General features: G+C 34.1%; 1 protein-coding gene across 1 annotated transcript; it reads left to right on the top strand.

The window, feature by feature from the left end:
- The first annotated feature begins 912 nt into the window (after nt 1–912).
- On the top strand, nt 913–15,259 carry LOC134719780 (uncharacterized). Its single transcript, XM_063582743.1, has 7 exons — nt 913–1,132; nt 6,297–6,381; nt 6,704–6,806; nt 10,179–10,324; nt 12,016–12,118; nt 13,107–13,249; nt 15,125–15,259. The coding sequence occupies exons 2-7, from the start codon at nt 6,333–6,335 to the stop codon at nt 15,238–15,240; spliced, it is 660 nt and encodes a 219-aa protein (XP_063438813.1). The 5' UTR covers nt 913–1,132; nt 6,297–6,332; the 3' UTR covers nt 15,241–15,259.
- Nucleotides 15,260–19,260: the final 4,001 nt, after the last annotated feature.

The following is a 19,260-nucleotide window of genomic DNA, read 5'->3' as shown; positions in this document are numbered from 1 at the left end:
AGATCGCAGGCATCGAAAAGCTTAATATTCAAATTAGACATGTGAAATGTCTTCACAAACAATATCTTTGAAAGATCTTTGTTTTCGACGTATGCGCTCTATGTTTCCTGTTCGATAATCTATGGAAATTTACCCATTTTCATTATTTTTTTTCGTGAAAAATCAATATGAGTACAACTTGTGACGTCATAATGAAACGCAGAAACGTAAAATTTTCAATAAAATGGTTTATATCCTATCTAGTCAATGGATAAGCTATAATTTATCATGATATTGCTAAATAAATCCAAATTTCAAATTTACGCTAAAAAAAATTGGGCCATTTAAGGACCTTATCGAACATACTTTTATTTAGATAATAGTTTGCAATGAAAATAACACATTATAAATTTCTTTTCTTCGAAATGCCTTATCTAAGTATTAGCATTTGTAATTACTATCAAGGCAGTAATATATTTTTAGAAAGCTATTTTTTAAAACATTCTAAAAAGTTATATCCCTGCTATTCTAATATATTAAAATTTGGTACATGTATGCAAATGAGAGGCATTCCATAAAGGCATTTGGAGAATGCATGCATGAAAAAACAAGATATGAAATCGGAGGTTGTAGCCCTTTTTGCGCCAATGGCAACTATTTTTAATATTATATGTATCGTGTATCAGTTTGTCAAACATTATTTACAAAGGTTTCATTGAGCCAATAAACAAAAATTCACTCGCGCAAATAGAAACATTCACTCGCGCCAATAAACAAAAATTCACTCGCGTCAATTAGACAAAAACTCATTCGCGCCACTTTACCTGTACATCTATCTAGAATTAAATATACCAATAATATTAAGAATTTGGCAGTAACAGGAAGACAACATTGTCAAGTGCTCAAGGCTTTTTCTGGAACATAACAAGTCATGATAGTAAACGTAATGTATGTACATTGTATACTTGCTACATTTTATAGTAAAAGTGTCTTTACTGATGTTTAACCTGAATTTATGAATAACATTATTGTAATAAATATTGTACAGTGGCATTGGTGGAAGATCCAATTGTATCTATATTGTCTGTGAATCCGAAGCTATAATCAGAAGTGGTGTGCCAGCTTTGGTGGGATTTTTATTACGGAATCCGAGGTACAATATATTTAAATTACTGCCTGATCTTTTTTTTTTTGGGGGGGGGGGGGGGACTTCAAATAGAATTGTCTTAATCTTAATTGCTGTATAGTTTGAAATTTAATATGTGTCTGAAGAATTAGATGACGCTTGAAACGTGTCTGAAAAATTAGCGACAAAATAGTCAATACAATGGTAGGTAAAGTATTATATAATTATCATAATTGGGAATATGAATGACAATAATGCATTTTTGTCTCGCCTTCGATGAAAGTCGCGGAAGGCGAAAGGCGAGACAAATGTTTTTCTTTTCCCATGGTTGCAGGGTCAATAATATTGTGAAGTTTTCTCTTGAAGTCAATTTGTCAGGAACTTCTTGTGATAATAAACGTTAATCGTGCAATGTTGGGTTTTTTTGGTGGGAGGGGGGGGGGGGGGGGGGGGGGTCGTGTTCTTGAATTGCAGATCAAAGCAAATTAATTGCACCTTTTTACAACTCTAAATGTTAGAATATATCGAACTTTAATTTAAATTTAACTTTCATTTTTCAAAGCGTTTACTTATAAGGGAGCCACCATATGATTTGTATGGGGGGGGAGGAGGGGGGGGGGGGGCTAGGATGAAAAATTTTGTCCTGCCTTTTTTTTTAGCTGTAATCTCTGTCCTGCCTTTTTATTTTTCATTCTGTTCGGTCCTGTTTATCCTGACTTTTTTTACCTAAATTGTCGTCCTAACTTTTTTTTGCAAGTGTCTCATTCTCTCTAAAAACTCCTGTCCTGCCTATTTTTTTCAAATTTCATTCTAGCCCCCCCCCCCCCCCTCTCTAAAAATCAAATGGTAGCTCCCTAATAACCAGTAACCAGACTGAGGCCTGCAGTTATATATGATGGGTAAACGTGTCGGCTATTAATACTTTTATACGTTCATTTCATTTGCATTTTTGTTGATTTTTTTTATATTCATTTCGTTGCATTCGAATTTATTTTGAAATTAGCAGCTATTGGTGTAAAGTCTTTTTATCCATTTTTTTGTATTTCTGTTGTAGTTTCCAATGTATTTCTGTTGTAGTTTCCAATGTATTTCTGTTGTAGTTTCAAATGTATTTCTGTTGTAGTTTCAAATGTATTTCTGATGTTGTTTCAAATGTATTTCTGTTGTAGCGTAACGCAAACACAAACCTAACCCGAATAATGTCAGTCGTTATATTCCGCTGATCTCCGTCTAATCTCCGTCTAATCTCCGATTGCTACATAGGCTATAGACCGCTAGAGGGCGCAGAGTTATTCGAGTTTACACCAACCAATCAATTAAAATGCATGTTAATCCATACTAATGAATTTTCTTGAATGTTATTCATTGAAACGTACATTTAAGAGGCTGTTGATTAAGCTTTACAACAAAAAAAGAATAATAAACAAAACATATAAAAGAAGAGAAAATGGCTTAAAGAATAAAAAATACAGAATGTCTCATGCATCCATGCACACCCCATAGAAATTCTACGTTTTAAAAATTGAACTGTAGATGTTAACATCAGGATAATCCCTCTTTGACCATGATTTAAATTTACAATCATTCGTAACAGTTGTAACCGGAGAGCACGTATCTACTCTACAAATTCATAACGTCACCACCGGGATTCGAACCCCGGTCGATTGCGTGACAGTCAGTGCGGTTTTTTTTTAATCTTTATTATGCAGTCAACCCACCCACTGAGCCAAATAATCGATTCCCCAACTCAGTTGATTATGACTGGCTATATAATTATGTTCTACCTGTACTAAGGGGAAGCAACCCCGCTACATAATAAAGGAACATCAAATCATTCGTCAGAATCAAAATTAAATTGATTTCTAGTGAATAGTGATCACAACTTTTATGACTCTTAATATAATTGTCAGTTTGTGAGAATTTGTGAGAATAAATATAGTGGAAGATCTCTTGACTGAGAACATCATCGTCTGGTATTGAAAGTATGAGATTGGTATCATCCCATTCTGTTGTGCAGGTAAGAATATGACTTATACCAGCAGCTAAGTGTTGTCTTACAAAAATTGTAAATGAAGGACAACCACCTGAATCTCCATTTGAAATGAACGTCCAGGTGGTTGTACTTCGTTTCTGTATTCTAAAACTTTTGGGCATTGTTTTTATCTACTTTTAATTTTGTTGTCCATTATTTACCTTACTATAATCCCCTCCCTTAAAGTATTTTAGATTCTATGTTGTTTATTATCCCTAAAGCCTTTTTCGTAATTTTGTTTGCCCTTTTTTCTGTTTATTTGCATACAGAAAAATAACAAAAAAATCAAAAAGATACAATGTAAGAGAACAGAAAGGAAAGACCCATATTCAGACCCTCCCATATCAGTGGCATTTTTATACACTTTGTAGAATGTGCCTTATCGTATTATGCCGTTTGATTTCTGCTTTGTTAACATATCACCAACAATCCCTTTATTTGATGATTGGAATCGAAAGGAATTTACAAAAATGAAAGTAAATAGCTAAAAGTTGCAGAAAATTGGGATAGAAAAGACAGCAACTCCAAGGAAATTCCTGAATGGAGGATAACGGGGTTGCAAAATTTTAAAAATAGTGAACTTTTAATTTGATTAAAAAACATATCCTGTTTTCAAAATCCGCCAGTAGTCATTACACTGTCTCTTCTGGTGTTTGTTGCAGCATCAGCTAATGAAATTTCAGCTTTTAAATGTATGAAGCAGTGTAATGATCTGATAAAACCAAAGGTTCCCGAATGGTCTTTAAAACAGAAAGTAAATGGGAACGTTTTTAGATAGATCTATGTAAGCATATGATATGATCTGTATTCTAGTTGGATGGAAAGAAATTGAAAATGATAGTCAAAATAAATTAAAGATTAAAAATACCTGTTTTGGGGAGAGTCATGATGTAGTGGTTAGAGCTTCGGAATACAAATACAAAGATTCCTGGTTCGATTCCCGTTCCGAGGACTGTTCTGGGGAGAGTCATGATGTAGTGGTTAGAGCTTCGGAATACAAACACAAAGGTTCCTGGTTCGATTCCCGTTCCGGGGAGAAAATTGCAGGGACTTAAATTGCGGCTTTCCCTTGACATAATTTGCGAATATGGTCTTAAGAAACTATGATACTCTTACGTCGGATATCGAACAGTTTCTTTGTTATTTTAATATCTGTACTTCAAATATTTACTTAATATTAAATAGGTAAAAATTATTGCTGAAAGCATGTTCAGGGTTTCTTTCTTGTGTATGATTATATAATTTTTCACATGCCTGAACTCATTGACGATAATGTAAGGTGCTCTATTAGAAAAAAAAATTGATTTCTAGTTCGGGTGAAAAGGAAATTTCGCCTTTACCCGGCCACGTCCACTTGTATTTTTGTCTATCTGATGAGTTAAGACTTTTTCAACAAATTTTTATAGTTCGTTCTTATGTTGTACTGTTATACCACTGTCCCAGGTTAGGGGGAGGGTTAAGATCCCGCTAACATGTTTAACCCCGCCACATTATTTATGTATGTGCCTGTCCAAAGTCAGGAGCCTGTAATTCAGTGGTTGTCGTATGTTAATGTGTTACATATTTGTTTCTCGTTCATTTTTTTACATGAATATGGCCGTTTGTTTTCTCGTTTGAATTGTTTTACATTGTCTTATCGGGGCCTTTTATAGCTGACTTTGCGGTATGGGCTTTGCTCATTGTTGAAGGCCGTACGGTGACCTATAGTTGTTAATGTGTGTGTCATTTTGGTCTTTTGTGGATAGTTGTCTCATTGGCAATCATACCACATCTTCTTTTTTTATATTTTCTTCAGCCTGTTTTGTACATTTAGTTGAACAGATATGTTCCAATGGAAATTTTCAAATGGAACCTTCGGTGAATAGGAAAATGAAAAGATATGGGGTAATTTACAGAGAGACCACACTCCATTCATGAGAAAAACGGAGGGAATTTAAAAATCTAGAGGTCTCCACAAGGCTTTCAACAAGGGTAGAATCTCAATCCTTCTGAAAAGCTCGAAATCGCCCCAACGTGTACATTCGTTTGGTCATCAAAAGATTCTGGTTTCTCTTTTTGTGTGTCTTAAACTTTCAATTCGGATTTGAATTTAATTTACCGAAACATTTCCGTACATTAAATCTTAGGACGGTCAGAACATTTTAAGGACGCAAAAGATCGAAGTACAATTTTAAGTAGTACATAGATGTGCAATAATTTAGCTTCCTTTACAAGTTCATGAAGTTCTAAATTTTGCATGTTGATTTCATTAAAAAAAACACCATCTTTTACAAAAAAAATCTCAAAATGTCCGTTAACAATAAAAAAAAAGTTTGACCATGAAAAATCTAAGAAAAGCAGTCGTTTGATTGGTTACAAGAAAGTTTCAGTATATCATGTCAAATTTCTTTAATTTGAGAGTTTTCCTTTAGTTACAAATGTAGCTCCATGTCTGATGGTGAAATAAAAAAATGAATGTCTCAGAAAGTGGTGAATTAGTTTCCGTAAATGACAGATGAATCGGGTCAAGCTTAGTAACTTACAGTAAACAGACAACTGTAACATTGACGCACTCGTCGAACTGTTTAAAAGATTTGTGTTTATGACCAAAAATGTATATACAACTTCATTTACAAATTAATCTGTCAGTTCGAAAGTATTTAATCATTTCAACTCCTTTGTATTTCATAATAGGTGTCATGAACAAAGACATATGTTCGATTGAATAATGATTTCTTCGTAACAAATGATAGATTCCGTATTTGATCCTCTTTGCCGTTAAAATGAAAATGCCAATGACAGAGGTTTATTATAAAAAAAAAAATGAAATATTTTGTCGATGAAGAAAATTAAATTATGTCACTTCTGAAATAAGTTTGTCGATCACGTAGCTTATTTTGACGATAAAGAAACGCGAATTCGATCACTTCTCTGTTACGGGCTGTAGTACTTTGGAATGGGACGATTAATGGCTCTTCCGAGTTAAGAGAGAACCATTATATATCTTGCACGTAAAATACATCCTCGTAGATTTTGAAAAAGAGCAGGCTAATGACGCTGCAAGGCACTCGCACCCGAAAAGTGGAAAGGGATTAGTATAAGTTGTAATAAATTGTTTCTCTATCCAATGTAAATAAATAGGATTAAACTAATTGCCTTTATTTATTAATTCTTTTGCAGAAATAGCTTAATAACCACGACCCATCTGTTAGAGCGATGATCCTGCTATTGGTTTTGACAGTATTGCCTGTTTGTATTTATGGAGGTAATGGACAGTTAGCTTTATAATGTGTGTATTTATGGAGGTAATGGACAGTTAGCTTTATAATGTGACTTCTTAGTTGATAATAAATAACTTTGGCGAAGACAAGTTAAAAATAAATATTTTGCAACTCAAAATGCAGAAAATAATTGTATTTCGAAATAAAATTTAGCATGCGTAGCCACATCTGAACGTACTACTGCCCTCCACCTGCCCCATGCAAAACAATAAAAACATTGTCCTTAATATCTTAAATTGTAATGAAAGTTTAATGGTCAATTAGTGCATATTTCTGTGTTCATTGGTTTATGAATATTGATTGCAGATATATGTACTGACAGCAAAAAGTTAGAAGAAATAGCAACAAGTTGTGCTACAAAAGACATCCTCACGTTCTACCAGTCGACAACAACTGAGGAAAAGTGTGGGTAAGAAATAACTTTTGATGTCCCAAGTCAGAAACCTGATGTTCAGTAGTTGTCGTGTGTTGATAGGGTGCACTCGACTCCAATCTTTATTGACTATGCTTGTTAGATTTCCTATCGAAGGTCGGTTGTTTTCTCCGGGCACTCCAGTTTCCTCCACCAATAAAAACTGTCCGCCACGAAATAGCCTAAATGCAGTGCTTAAAAGTGGCGTTAAAACACCTAAAATCAAATCAAATGATAAGTGTCTCTTGTTTCTCGTTGTTTTTGGGTCCTCAATGCTCTTCAACTTTGTATTTGTTTGGCTTTTTAACTATTTTGATCTGAGCGTCACTGATGAGTCTTATATAGACGAAACGCGCGTCTGGCGTATAAAATTATAATCCTGGTACTTGAACTATTTACACCACTGGGTCGATGCCACTGCTGGTGGACGTTTCGTCCCCGAGGGTATCACCAGCCCAGTAGTCAGCACTTCGGTGTTGACATGAATATCAATTATATGGTCATTTTGATAAATTTTCTGTTTACAAAACTTTAAAATTATTCGAAAAACTAAGGATTTTCTTACCCCAGGAGTAGATTACCTTAGACGTATTTGGCACAACTTTTGGGAATTTCGGGTCCTCAATGCTCTTCAACTTTGTATTTGTTTGGCTTTTTAACTATTTTGATCTGAGCGTCACTGATGAGTCTTATGTAGACGAAACGCGCGTCTGGCGTATAAAATTATAATCCTGGTACTTTTGATAACTATTTACACCACTGGGTCGATGCCACTGCTGGTGGACGTTTCGTCCCCGAGGGTATCACCAGCCCAGTAGTCAGCACTTCGGTGTTGACATGAATATCAATTATATGGTCATTTTGATAAATTTTCTGTTTACAAAACGTTGAATTATTCGAAAAACTAAGGATTTTCTTACCCCAGGAGTAGATTACCTTAGACGTATTTGGCACAACTTTTGGGAATTTTGGGTCCTCAATGCTCTTCAACTTTGTATTTGTTTGGCTTTTTAACTATTTTGATCTGAGCGTCACTGATGAGTCTTATGTAGACGAAACGCGCGTCTGGCGTATAAAATTATAATTCTGGTACTTTTGATAACTATTTATATAGATTAGACCGTTGGTTTTCCTGATTTAAATGGTTTACGCTAGTCATTTTGGAAGCCCTTTATAGCTTACTGTTTTGTCTGTGCCAAGGCTCCGTGTTGAAGACCGTACTTTGACCTATAGTGATTTTTGTCGAGCCTTCGACTTTAGTCGAAAAAGCGAGACTAAGCGATCCTACATTCCGTTGGCGTCGGCGTCGTCGGTGGCGTCAACAAATATTCACTCTGTGGTTAAAGTTTTTAGAATTTTAATAACTTTCTTAAACTATACTGGATTTCTACCAAACTTTGACAGAAGCTTGTTTATGATCATAAGATAGTATCCAGAAGTAAATTTTGTAAAAATAAAAGTCCATTTTTTTCGTATTTTACTATAAATGGACTTAGTTTTTTCTGCGGGGAAACATTACATTCACTCTGTGGTTAAAGTTTTTAGAATTTTAATAACTTTCTTAAACTATCCTGGGTTTGTACCAAACTTGGACAGAAGCTTGTTTATGATCATAAGATAGTATCCAGAAGTAAATTTTGTAAAAATAAAATTCCATTTTTTCCGTATTTTACTATAAATGGACTTAGTTTTTTCTGCGGGGAAACAAAACATTCACTCTGTGGTTAAAGTTTTTAGAATTTTAATAACTTTTTTAAACTATCCCGGGTTTGTACCAAACTTGGACAGAGGCTTTTTTATGATCATAAGATAGTATCCAAAAGTAAATTTTGTAAATAAATAAATCCATTTTTTCTATATTTTACTTTTAAATGGACTTAGTTTTTTTGCGGGGAACCATTACATTCATTCTGTGGTTAAAGTTTTTAAAATTTTAATAACTTCCTAAAACTATCCTGGGTTTGTACCAAACTTGGACAGAAGCTTATTTATGATCATTAGATTGTTTCCAGAAGTAAAGTTTGTAAAAAGATTACTCTGTTTTTTTCTGTAATTTACTTTTAAATGGACTTAGATTTTCTTACAATCATAAAATAGTAACAAGAGGAATATTTTTATTGATTTTTTTCCTCATTATTGTTGAGCCTGTGATTTACAGCTAAAATAGGCGAGACACTGGGTTCTGCGGAACCCTTACAAATTTTTCTGTTACAAATTGTGAAATGGAAGGAGAGTTGTCTCATTTGTCGCTCATACCACATCTTCAATATCTATTGTAGTATAAAACTATGTTTTTCAGTATACAATATATTTAGACATTGTCGAAAAAGGTAGGGGCCTCCGAGGGTTCTCATTGGGGGGTTCTGATCCCAGATCCCGATTACTGTTTTGTCAGATTTCCGTTTTCCGCTTACAATATGTACGTAAGCAATTCTCTTTTTTTTTTTTGCAATTTCCCGTGTCCCGCTTGACTTGATTTCCCGTTTTCACGGCACAATAACTTGATTTACACGTGTCACGCTTACAAAAAATCGGCAATCCCGCGTCACGCTTACACCCCAATGAGACCCACCTCCGATGCCGAGTGTTTTAGGTAGTCACTACTATATCAATACCCAGTCTTCACTGAGGTTGTGAATTTGAATACGACACGTGGCAAGTGCACTGCACTGCATATTTAATTGACAATGATTGGCAGTTTTCCTACGAATGTGTATGGTTTTCGCCAGGCAATCTGTCCTCCTCCACCAATAATTTAATTTTGGATGTAACGCAATTTCTGATTGGCTGATGTTATTTTGTAACGAGCCCACCATGATTTAGCACAATAATCTATCGAAAAAGATAGAAACACATATCATGACCAATTCCTTGTGAATTCAATAATTAACTTTTGTCAGAAATAAAGGCAACGGTAGTATACCGCTGTTCGAAATTCATAAACCGATAGAGAAAACGAAATTCATAAACCGATAGAGAACACGAAATTCATAAACCGATAGAGAAAAAATAAATCAGAGTTACATACCAAAACCGAGGAAAACGCATCAAATATAAGAGAACTACGACACAACAGAAACATAACATTAAAATGTAACACACATAAACGAACTATAATATAAAAATGGTAATTTTCCAAAGCTGAATTTAGGTTTTGTTTTCGCTTTACAAATAAGGGTGCAATTGGCAAATTAAATTGATTTTAGAATATTTTAACTACGAAAGTATTTTTTTTTAAATTTTGACCTTGACAAGATAATATAACTGTAACATACAAGAATATTTTGATTGCAAAAGACAGAACTTTAATATGACAAACGCAAGACTTTGGTATTCAACTTCATGTAAATTCAAATTTATATTTTACAGATATTTGCTAAATAATGTACAGGGGTGTGTTTTTGATACAGTCAATACTACATACGATGAGGTTTGCTCGCTCAAAGAACAGCATCAAATGATTGTTGACTTCAAGGATGAAGTGCAGCAATTTCTTCAGTTTGATATTAATCTATGTGAGTTATCTTTCTTTTTTGATTGGTGGTACCTGGTCGTTATTGACAATTGAGGGCCCTCATGGGGTTTTTGATTATGTGATAACTTGGCCGTTTTTTTAATGATTATTTGATTATTAAGCCAAATATTTCATGATTATTTGATTACCTAGGACTGTATTTTTAGTTTATGATTATTTGATTACTAAAGATAAGCAAATATTTAATGATTATGTGATTATATTGGCAAAAAAATGGTGATTATGTGATTACTAGGACCCCCCCCCCCCCCATGAGGGGCCTCACAATTTAATATTTGTATATTAACATAGCTTTGCGTTCTAATCTTTTTGCTTATTTAAAAGACTATGTACCATTGTTATAACATCTTGATGCATTAAATAAACTTAAACACATTCTAAACCCCATCACTGAATTTGTTCGTCATTTTGGAGTCTTCATTAAACAGTCTTTAGAACTGACGGAGTCAGACCCGTGTCAGGTAAGGTTATTATGGTGTTTTACATACATTTATAAATAAATAAATTTGGTGTATTTACTGTCTTCTGATTGGTTAAAATTATTAGTTTTATTTTCAATGTTGTCAATTTTGATGGCGGCACGCCCAGTCTGACGTTGTGTATTCATACGCCAACATGTGTGTACGTTGTTATTATCAAGATAAATAATATAAAAAGTTCTTTGAGCCTTATTTTGATAGAAATTTATTTATAATGAATGGCAATAATTTATTTTGAATTTATTGAACCATAAAACTAATTTTTGACTCTTCACATTGAATAATCCGCGAATAATCAATGTGAAGAGTCAAAAATTAGTTTTATGGTTCAATAAATTCAAAATAAATGATAGCCATTCATTAATTGAACTCTAATGTTCTATTTTTCCATATATTTTATTGTACTTCATTGTATTGCATTGTATTACATTGTATGTCATTGTATTGCATTGTATTATCTAAACTTGTTGTTTGATTGTATTGCTTGACCCTTATGGGTGTAATTTTGCAATAAAGATTATTTATTCCGAAAGCTATTCGGGTCAAACTAAAGACTTTAAAATTGAGGTGTGCTATCTCTGCACTGAGCAAGCAGCATTAAGGAGTACAACTGGTTGGTTCAGAGTCGAATACACGTGTAAGGTTGGGATGATATGTTTTCCTCCCACTGTAACCATAGTTAGCTCCTAAACTTACAAGTTATAGCATCAAGCTGTACGTGTCGGTATAGTCCAAAGCACGTTTGATATTAATATTATATTATCATGTTCTCGTCCTGAATTTGCATTTATTTTTCCACTAGACGTAAAACAGCCATCATCATGCAATTTTATGCCGGAGTAAAACATATGTATCTCACACTGATTATCTGCAGCATATTTTTCAGATAAAACAAAAATGACAAGACAAATTGAAATAGATGAAAAAAGTGTGATAATATTTTTGAGAGTGTTCCACAAATAAGTTAGAGTTATTGCCCGTATACCACAGATGCTATATATCCGTTTATTAGAATTTAGCAAGTCATGTTAAAGTATAAATGAATCATGCAGTTTTAGGCGTTTAAATTCGTTGATTTCAACAAATTTACATGGCGCATATTGGCCGATATGATATAATGTACCATCTAAGAAAATGTAAATAGCATAAACACTAACTATCATGCAATCAATCAATTGTTTTATTCTATTAGGTATACCACCGAGATCATGCAGCAATATCCAGTCCATACTTTACTATTTACCTGTTATATGTGAATCTGTATACTATCAGTATGTCCAGACTGGAAATTGTAGGTAAGTTTTTCATGGATTTATTGGTACCGTATTCGGTTATGTATAACACACTTTCATGCAAAGCACAAGACTCGTGTGAGTTTTCTATCGATTTTTTTTTACCGTTTTCGGATGTGTAATACGCATTCATGCAAAGCATAGACCCATGTTTGAACATTAAAACTGCAGAGAAAGAGCTATGTATGAATAACCAGCGTTAACTATCTGGTAAAATAATTACACGTAAGGTTTTTGAAACAATTATTGTATGATTGTTCTTCAGCGTGTAGGTTGTCATGTGAGTGTCGTGTTGCTTGCTTGAAGCTTTTTTATTTTCTTGTATTTGTTATAAAATTTTGTCTTTAGTAATTCATAATTTTACTATAACAAAATTTTAATATAGCATATTCATTATTCAAACATTTATGAAGGCACATTTCTATTAAAGTTCAAAGGTAACGAAGTTTTAAAAATATCATTAGTCAACTTACATGTAACCATGTCAAGTGAAGAATAAAAATATCACATAAAAAATAAGCCGGTCTTACCATTCAAAACAAGTGCATAATCTTTATTGGAACATATTAATCTGACAATCTGAAATCAATTTGTGTCAATAGTCGTGGTGAATATCCAGACCAATATTTCACCAAATTTGAACTAAATATTCCTAAGATTATTGAGGTATGAATTATTTGTGTTTTTCAATAGCCAACATGTCGGTCTTGGACAAATTGTATAAGTGCTAATAATACAACTATCCATAAAGTCACACAAGTTCGGCCGTCAACACGGAGTCCTTAAGTTGGGTGACAGAGAACAGCAATCTTTAAAGGGCCCCTAAATTACTTGTTTTAAATTTTAAAATGCGAAACTTGTTTCTGAAAAAAAATATTATTCTAAAAAAATGTAAAAATTTTTTTGCATATTTGTCACGTGATTTTGGCGTTTAATAGTCTCATTTTCCATTTCTTTACTAATACTTTCTTGAATTATTCATCCTTTTCAGTACGTATTTAGATGACCTAAATTGCTACAAAGGCAACATTAATACAACTGAAACATGTGATATCAGCATTATGAATAATATCATCAAGTCTAATATTGATATGTGGACAGGGTCCACTCAACAGCATACAAACTGCCCTGCAGGTAAACCTACATATGTATAAAAATATAGCTTCGTAATTCCCTCCTGTTTAGGAGCACTCGGATGAGACCATTAAAATGTTAACAGTATATGTATATTAAAACACAATAAATCCTCTGCAAAATATAAATGAACAGCATCCTCCACCATCAAAACCAGTATATTTACAACAAGTCGTGAATTTGTATATAAGCATTAATATAGGGTCTTTTAAAGTGATGTAATATTGAAATGGCAAGAGACATAAATAAATTACATGTTCGTAAGGCTCTGGAATCATAATTTTAAGCAGGTGCTTTTCAATGCAATATCAAAACATAAACATGATCTTTTCATGTAATTTGGATGTTGGGTTATATTATTCAATATAGTCATGTTTCCCGCCTACGTACTTAAACCAAGTGTGTATGCTCTTACATGTGTTTGTTCAAAATTAGCACAAATATCACTCTCTAGCATCATCAAAGTATATGGTACATGTATACCCGACGCTCTCTAGCATCATCAAAGTATACGATACATGTATACCCGACGCTCTCTAGCATCATCAAGGTATATGGTATACCCGAAGCTCTCTAGCATCATCAAGGTATATGGTACATGTATACCCGACGCTCTCTAGCATCATCAAGGTGTATGGTACATGTATACCCGACGCTCTCTAGCATCATCAAGGTATATGGTACATGTATACCCGACGCTCTCTAGCATCATCAAGGTATATGGTATACCCGAAGCTCTCTAGCATCATCAAGGTATATGGTATACCCGAAGCTCTCTAGCACCATCAAGGTATATGGTATACCCGAAGCTCTCTAGCATCATCAAGGTATATGGTATACCCGAAGCTCTCTATCATCATCAAGGTATATGGTACACCCGAAGCTCTCTAGCACCATCAAGGTATATGGTATACCCGAAGCTCTCTAGCATCATCAAGGTATATGGTATACACGAAGCTCTCTATTACATCAAGGTATATGGTATACCCGAAGCTCTCTAGCATCATCAAGGTGTATGGTATACCCGAAGCTCTCTAGCATCATCAACGTATATGGTATACCCGAAGCTCTCTATCATCATCAAGGTATATGGTATACCCGAAGCTCTCTAGCATCATCAAGGTATATGGTATACCCGAAGCTCTCTATCATCATCAAGGTATATGGTATACCCGACGCTCTCTAGCATCATCAAGGTATAGGGTATACCCGAAGCGAAGAAAAAAAATAGCAAAACGTATCTGTTCAATCGATATCCCCATTCTCAGTTGCAGTGTCTGTATCCGTTCTGTTGATGCTTTGCAGAAATTGCAATACTGCACAGAGTGTGTTTTTACGTTTTTTTGTAGTCTTAAATAGCAAGAAAAAGTTAGTAAATTGTAGTTGGCTATGGTGGATTTTTCAAATATGAAAGTTATTGTGCAATAAAATATATTTTGAGACAGCTGATGACCAATTTAAACTCTCTATTAAGGTGTGTGCTTGTATATGGTTGATATTTATCCAACAAATAATTTAATCCATGAAATAGAGGTGTTAACAAAATAGGGAATAAACTACTTTGTTTTATTTTTACAATATAAAAAAGAAGATGTGGTATGGTTGCCAATGAGACAACTATCCACAAAAGATCAAAATGACACACACATTAACAACTATAGGCCACCGTACTGCCTTCAACGATGAGCAAAGCCAATACCGCATAGTCAGCTACAAAAGGCCCCGATTAGACAATGTAAGACAATTCAAACGAGAAAACTAACGGCCTTATTTATGTAAAAAAAAATTAACGTACAACAAAAATGAAACACATAATCAAACGACAATCATTTATCAATCGTTAAATGTCTTAATATGTGTTTGTTACTATTACAGGGATTACAGCGAAAACACAAGGGGATGCCAATTCAGCAGATACGATTTCGTCATATTTTTATTTTGTTCTAACTTGTTATTTTTTGTGTTTACCTTTTGTTTTCCTTATTCTTTAATAAATAAAGTGTTTTTGTACATTTTGAAATTTTTATTGGAAAAGTTGGCGCTTAAAGTACAATGGTTGCGAAAAAAGCCTACAGAAAAAAGAAGAAGATGTGGTATGATTGCTAATGAGACAACTATCCCAAAAAGACCAAAATGACACATACATTAAAAACTATAGGTCACCGCACGGCCTTCAAAAATGAGCAAAGTTCATACCGCATAGTCAGCTATAAAAGTCCCCGATAAGACAATGTAAACCTAGTTTTTTTTGTGTCATTGTTTTGCTGTAAACTCAGTTTCTGATGCATTCTGGGTACATATTTAATTATGTAATGAGAAGTTCTTTTATACAGGGAGAGTAATAAGGAAAAAGAGGTTATACATAATGAACGATTGTTGTTTGTTAAATTTCCAGCGGCAAATATGTCTATGTTTAATAAATCAGATTGATGGTTTATGCTCCTGTGTTTTTTAACATCGAATCCAACAACCCATAGCCAATCAGCTCGTAACCCGGTACAGCTTTATCATGGAGTTCATTAAAAATCAGGACATTTTTGAATGGTTTTAAACTAGTAATTTTTGGGCCCTTTATAGCTTGTTGTTCGGTGTGAGCCAAGGCCCTGTAATGAAGGCCGTTCATTGACCTATAATGGTTTACTTTTTAAAATTGAGATTTGGATGGAGAGCTGTCTCATTGACACTCACACCACATCTTCCTATATCTATGTATCTGTTAAAACAAACTTATTGGTAGTTTCGTTTATACAATAACCCTGGTCTAAACTGTTATTATCGATTCCCAGTCGCTTCATTTTTTTGATGGACCTACGTTCAACTCTACGCACGATACATGATATAACATTGAGAATGGAAATGGGGAATGTGTCAAAGAGACAACAACCACTAGTTCATTTATCTTGTGTAAAGTTTCACAATAGAAGCTTGTATATAAAAAAGAAGATGTTGTATGATTGTCAATGAGACAACTATCCACAAGAGACCAAAATTACACAAACATTAACAACTAAAGGTCACCGTAAGGTCTTCAACAATGAGCAAAACCAATACCGCATAGTCGGCTCTAAAAGGCCCCGATAAGACAATGTAAAACAATTCAAACGATAAAACTAACGTCCTTATCTATGTAAAACAAATGAACGAAAAACAAATATGTAACACATAAACAAACGACAACCACTGAATTACAGGCTCCTGACTTGGGACAGGCACACACATAAATTATGTGGCGGGGTTAAACATGTTAGCGGGATTCCAACCCTCCCCCGAACCTGGAGACATAACAAGTATAACTATGCTGTTATAAACACGGCATTATTAGTCAGTGTAGTGGAATGATCCACCAAATCCATTGGATGTTTGATGTACACGTACTGATTGATATTTAATCTTAGATACATTTTTAGGTCACCTGTCACAAAGGGCAAAGTGAGCTTTTCTCGTCACTTGGCGTCCGTCGTCGTCCGAAATCTTCTCCTCTGAAACTACTAGGCCAAATTCAACCAAACTTAAACACAATCATAAGTAGGGTATCTAGTTTGAAAAATGTGTGCGTTGACCTAGCCAACTTTCCAAGATGGCCGCCATGGTTTGCACCACTGTCCAAGGTTAAAGGAGGGTTTATATATGATTTTGAAGTTGAACAGGAGATGTATTCGTTACTTGATAACAGTAGCAAGTGTCGTATCTATAAATAAATCATAAACAGTTTTGATTAAAAAATTTATTTGACAATATATATTCCTATTGTGTACCGAAGAGCTCTTTCAAAAATAAGACTTTCTTCTCATTAACAGTGGAAAGTGGACGCTACCTAACATTGAGTTGTCACGTCGTATATGAACAAATGCCGTCAGTTAATAGAAGACGAATTCCATTTCATCTTAGTGTGTCCGAAATATAAGGAACTTGGAGAAAAATTCATATAGAAATACTACTGGTCTAACCATGTGTGTTTAAATTTATTGAACTTTTAAGTTTAAAGAACATCAAACAATTAACCAATTTCGGAAAAATACATTTTTAATGCATTTAAAATCAGAGACAATATTACATGAATATTCTCTGTCTGTTTTTACATGTTTACTATGAAAATTTGTATTTACACCGATGAACTGTAAAGATCAGGTAATAAAGAAAAAAATGAAGTTGTGCCGGGTTTGTTACTGTATGTCCTTTTTTGTTCGTTCGTTGTCTTGTACAGTAAAACCTGACTAAACCGAACCCTTTCGGGACATGAGATGTTGTTCGGTTTTGGCAGGTATTCGGTTTCATCAGGTTCACAATGCATAACATGTGAAATGATTGGTTTCAGAACAAGTTTGGATTGGACAGGTTTCCGGTTTATTCAGGGTTCGGTTTAATCAGGTTTCACTGTACATTATTCGGGCTGTTTGGCTTTTCGTTTGAATTCTCTACCATTTGTCAATTATTTCTTCCCGTAGACTGTTAGAGACGCCATCAAAAGTTCAATGTAGGATAAAAAAAAAATCACATAGTTTTTTTTCACTGACCCATCCCTCCCCCTCTTAACTTAATTTGGGAAAAATTGATTAACCAATAGAGATACATGTTAAAATCGATTTTAGATATACAAAACTTGTAGGATTTTAACCCCCCCCCCCCCCACCCCCAAACTATTTGATTTAAGTTTAGGGCAGGGGAATAGTTGAAAGCATACAAACATGTTCTTTGTTCTGTTCTTACACCAGCTTAGGGCAGGATAATAGTTTAACCATACAAACATGTTATTTAGATATAGGAAGATGTGGTGTGAGTGCCAATGAGACAACTCTCCATCCAAATAACAATTTAAAAAGTAAACCATTATAGGTGAAAGTACGGCCTTCAACACGGAGCCTTGGCTCGCACCGAACAACAAGCTATAAAGGGCCCCAAAATTACTAGTGTAAAACCATTCAAACGGGAAAACCAACGGTCTAATCTATATAAACAAAACGAGAAACGAGAAACACGTATATATTACATAAACAAACGACAACTACTGTACATCGGAGTCCTGACTTAGGACAGGTGCAAACATTTGCAGCGGGATTAAACGTTTTAATGGATCCAAACCTTCTCCCTTTTTCTGAAACAATAGCATAACATCACAACATAGAAAAACATACAATAAAATATCAATTGGCAGACTTAACTCAATCAAAAAACGTATGATTACACAATGAACGAATAAATTTGATCTGCGATATCTGAATACAAATGCACAGTAAATTAAATATTAGAGACAAACATTCATGACCAAAAAGCTAACAAACAAATTCAAACACACTGAGAAATATTTAACCAATCAATGCTCACTTTAGAAAAAAAAAACGTTTTTTTTTATAATCTTGAAGTTTATACAAATGTTGTAAGAATAAGTGAAAAATTGAAGATATTACAAATAATCAAAGCTGGTGTACAGACAAGATCCATATTTGTTCTATTCTTACACCTGCTTAGGGCAGGAGAATAGTTGAAAGCATACAAACATGTTCTTTGTTCTATTCTTACACCTGCTTAGGACAGGGGAATAGTTGAAAGCATACAAACATGTTCTTTGTTCTGTTCTTACACCAGCTTAGGGCAGGAGAATAATTTAACAATACAAACATGTTATTTGTTCTATTCTTACACCTGCTTAGGGCAGGAGAATAGTTGAAAGCATACAAACATGTTCTTTGTTCTATTCTTACACCTGCTGAGGGCAGGGGAATAGTTGAAAGCATACAAATATGTTCTTTGTTCTGTTCTTACACCAGCTTAGGGCAGGAGAATAGTTGAAAGCATACAAACATATTCTTTGTTCTGTTCTTACACCAGCTTAGGGCAGGAGAATAGTTGAAAGCATACAAACATGTTATATGTTCTGTTCTTACACCAGCTTAGGGCAGTGGAAAAGTTGAAAGCATACAAACATGTTAAAACCATAATAAGAATAAGATTAATAAGGTTTTTAAATATAAAAAAAGTGAATATTGGTCAAATAGATATAAAAAAACAGAAAA

The sequence above is a fragment of the Mytilus trossulus genome, chromosome 5 (assembly GCF_036588685.1).
Source record: "Mytilus trossulus isolate FHL-02 chromosome 5, PNRI_Mtr1.1.1.hap1, whole genome shotgun sequence".
Taxonomy (NCBI): Eukaryota; Metazoa; Mollusca; class Bivalvia; order Mytilida; family Mytilidae; genus Mytilus; species Mytilus trossulus.
This window is presented reverse-complemented; position numbering and strand designations above follow the sequence as displayed.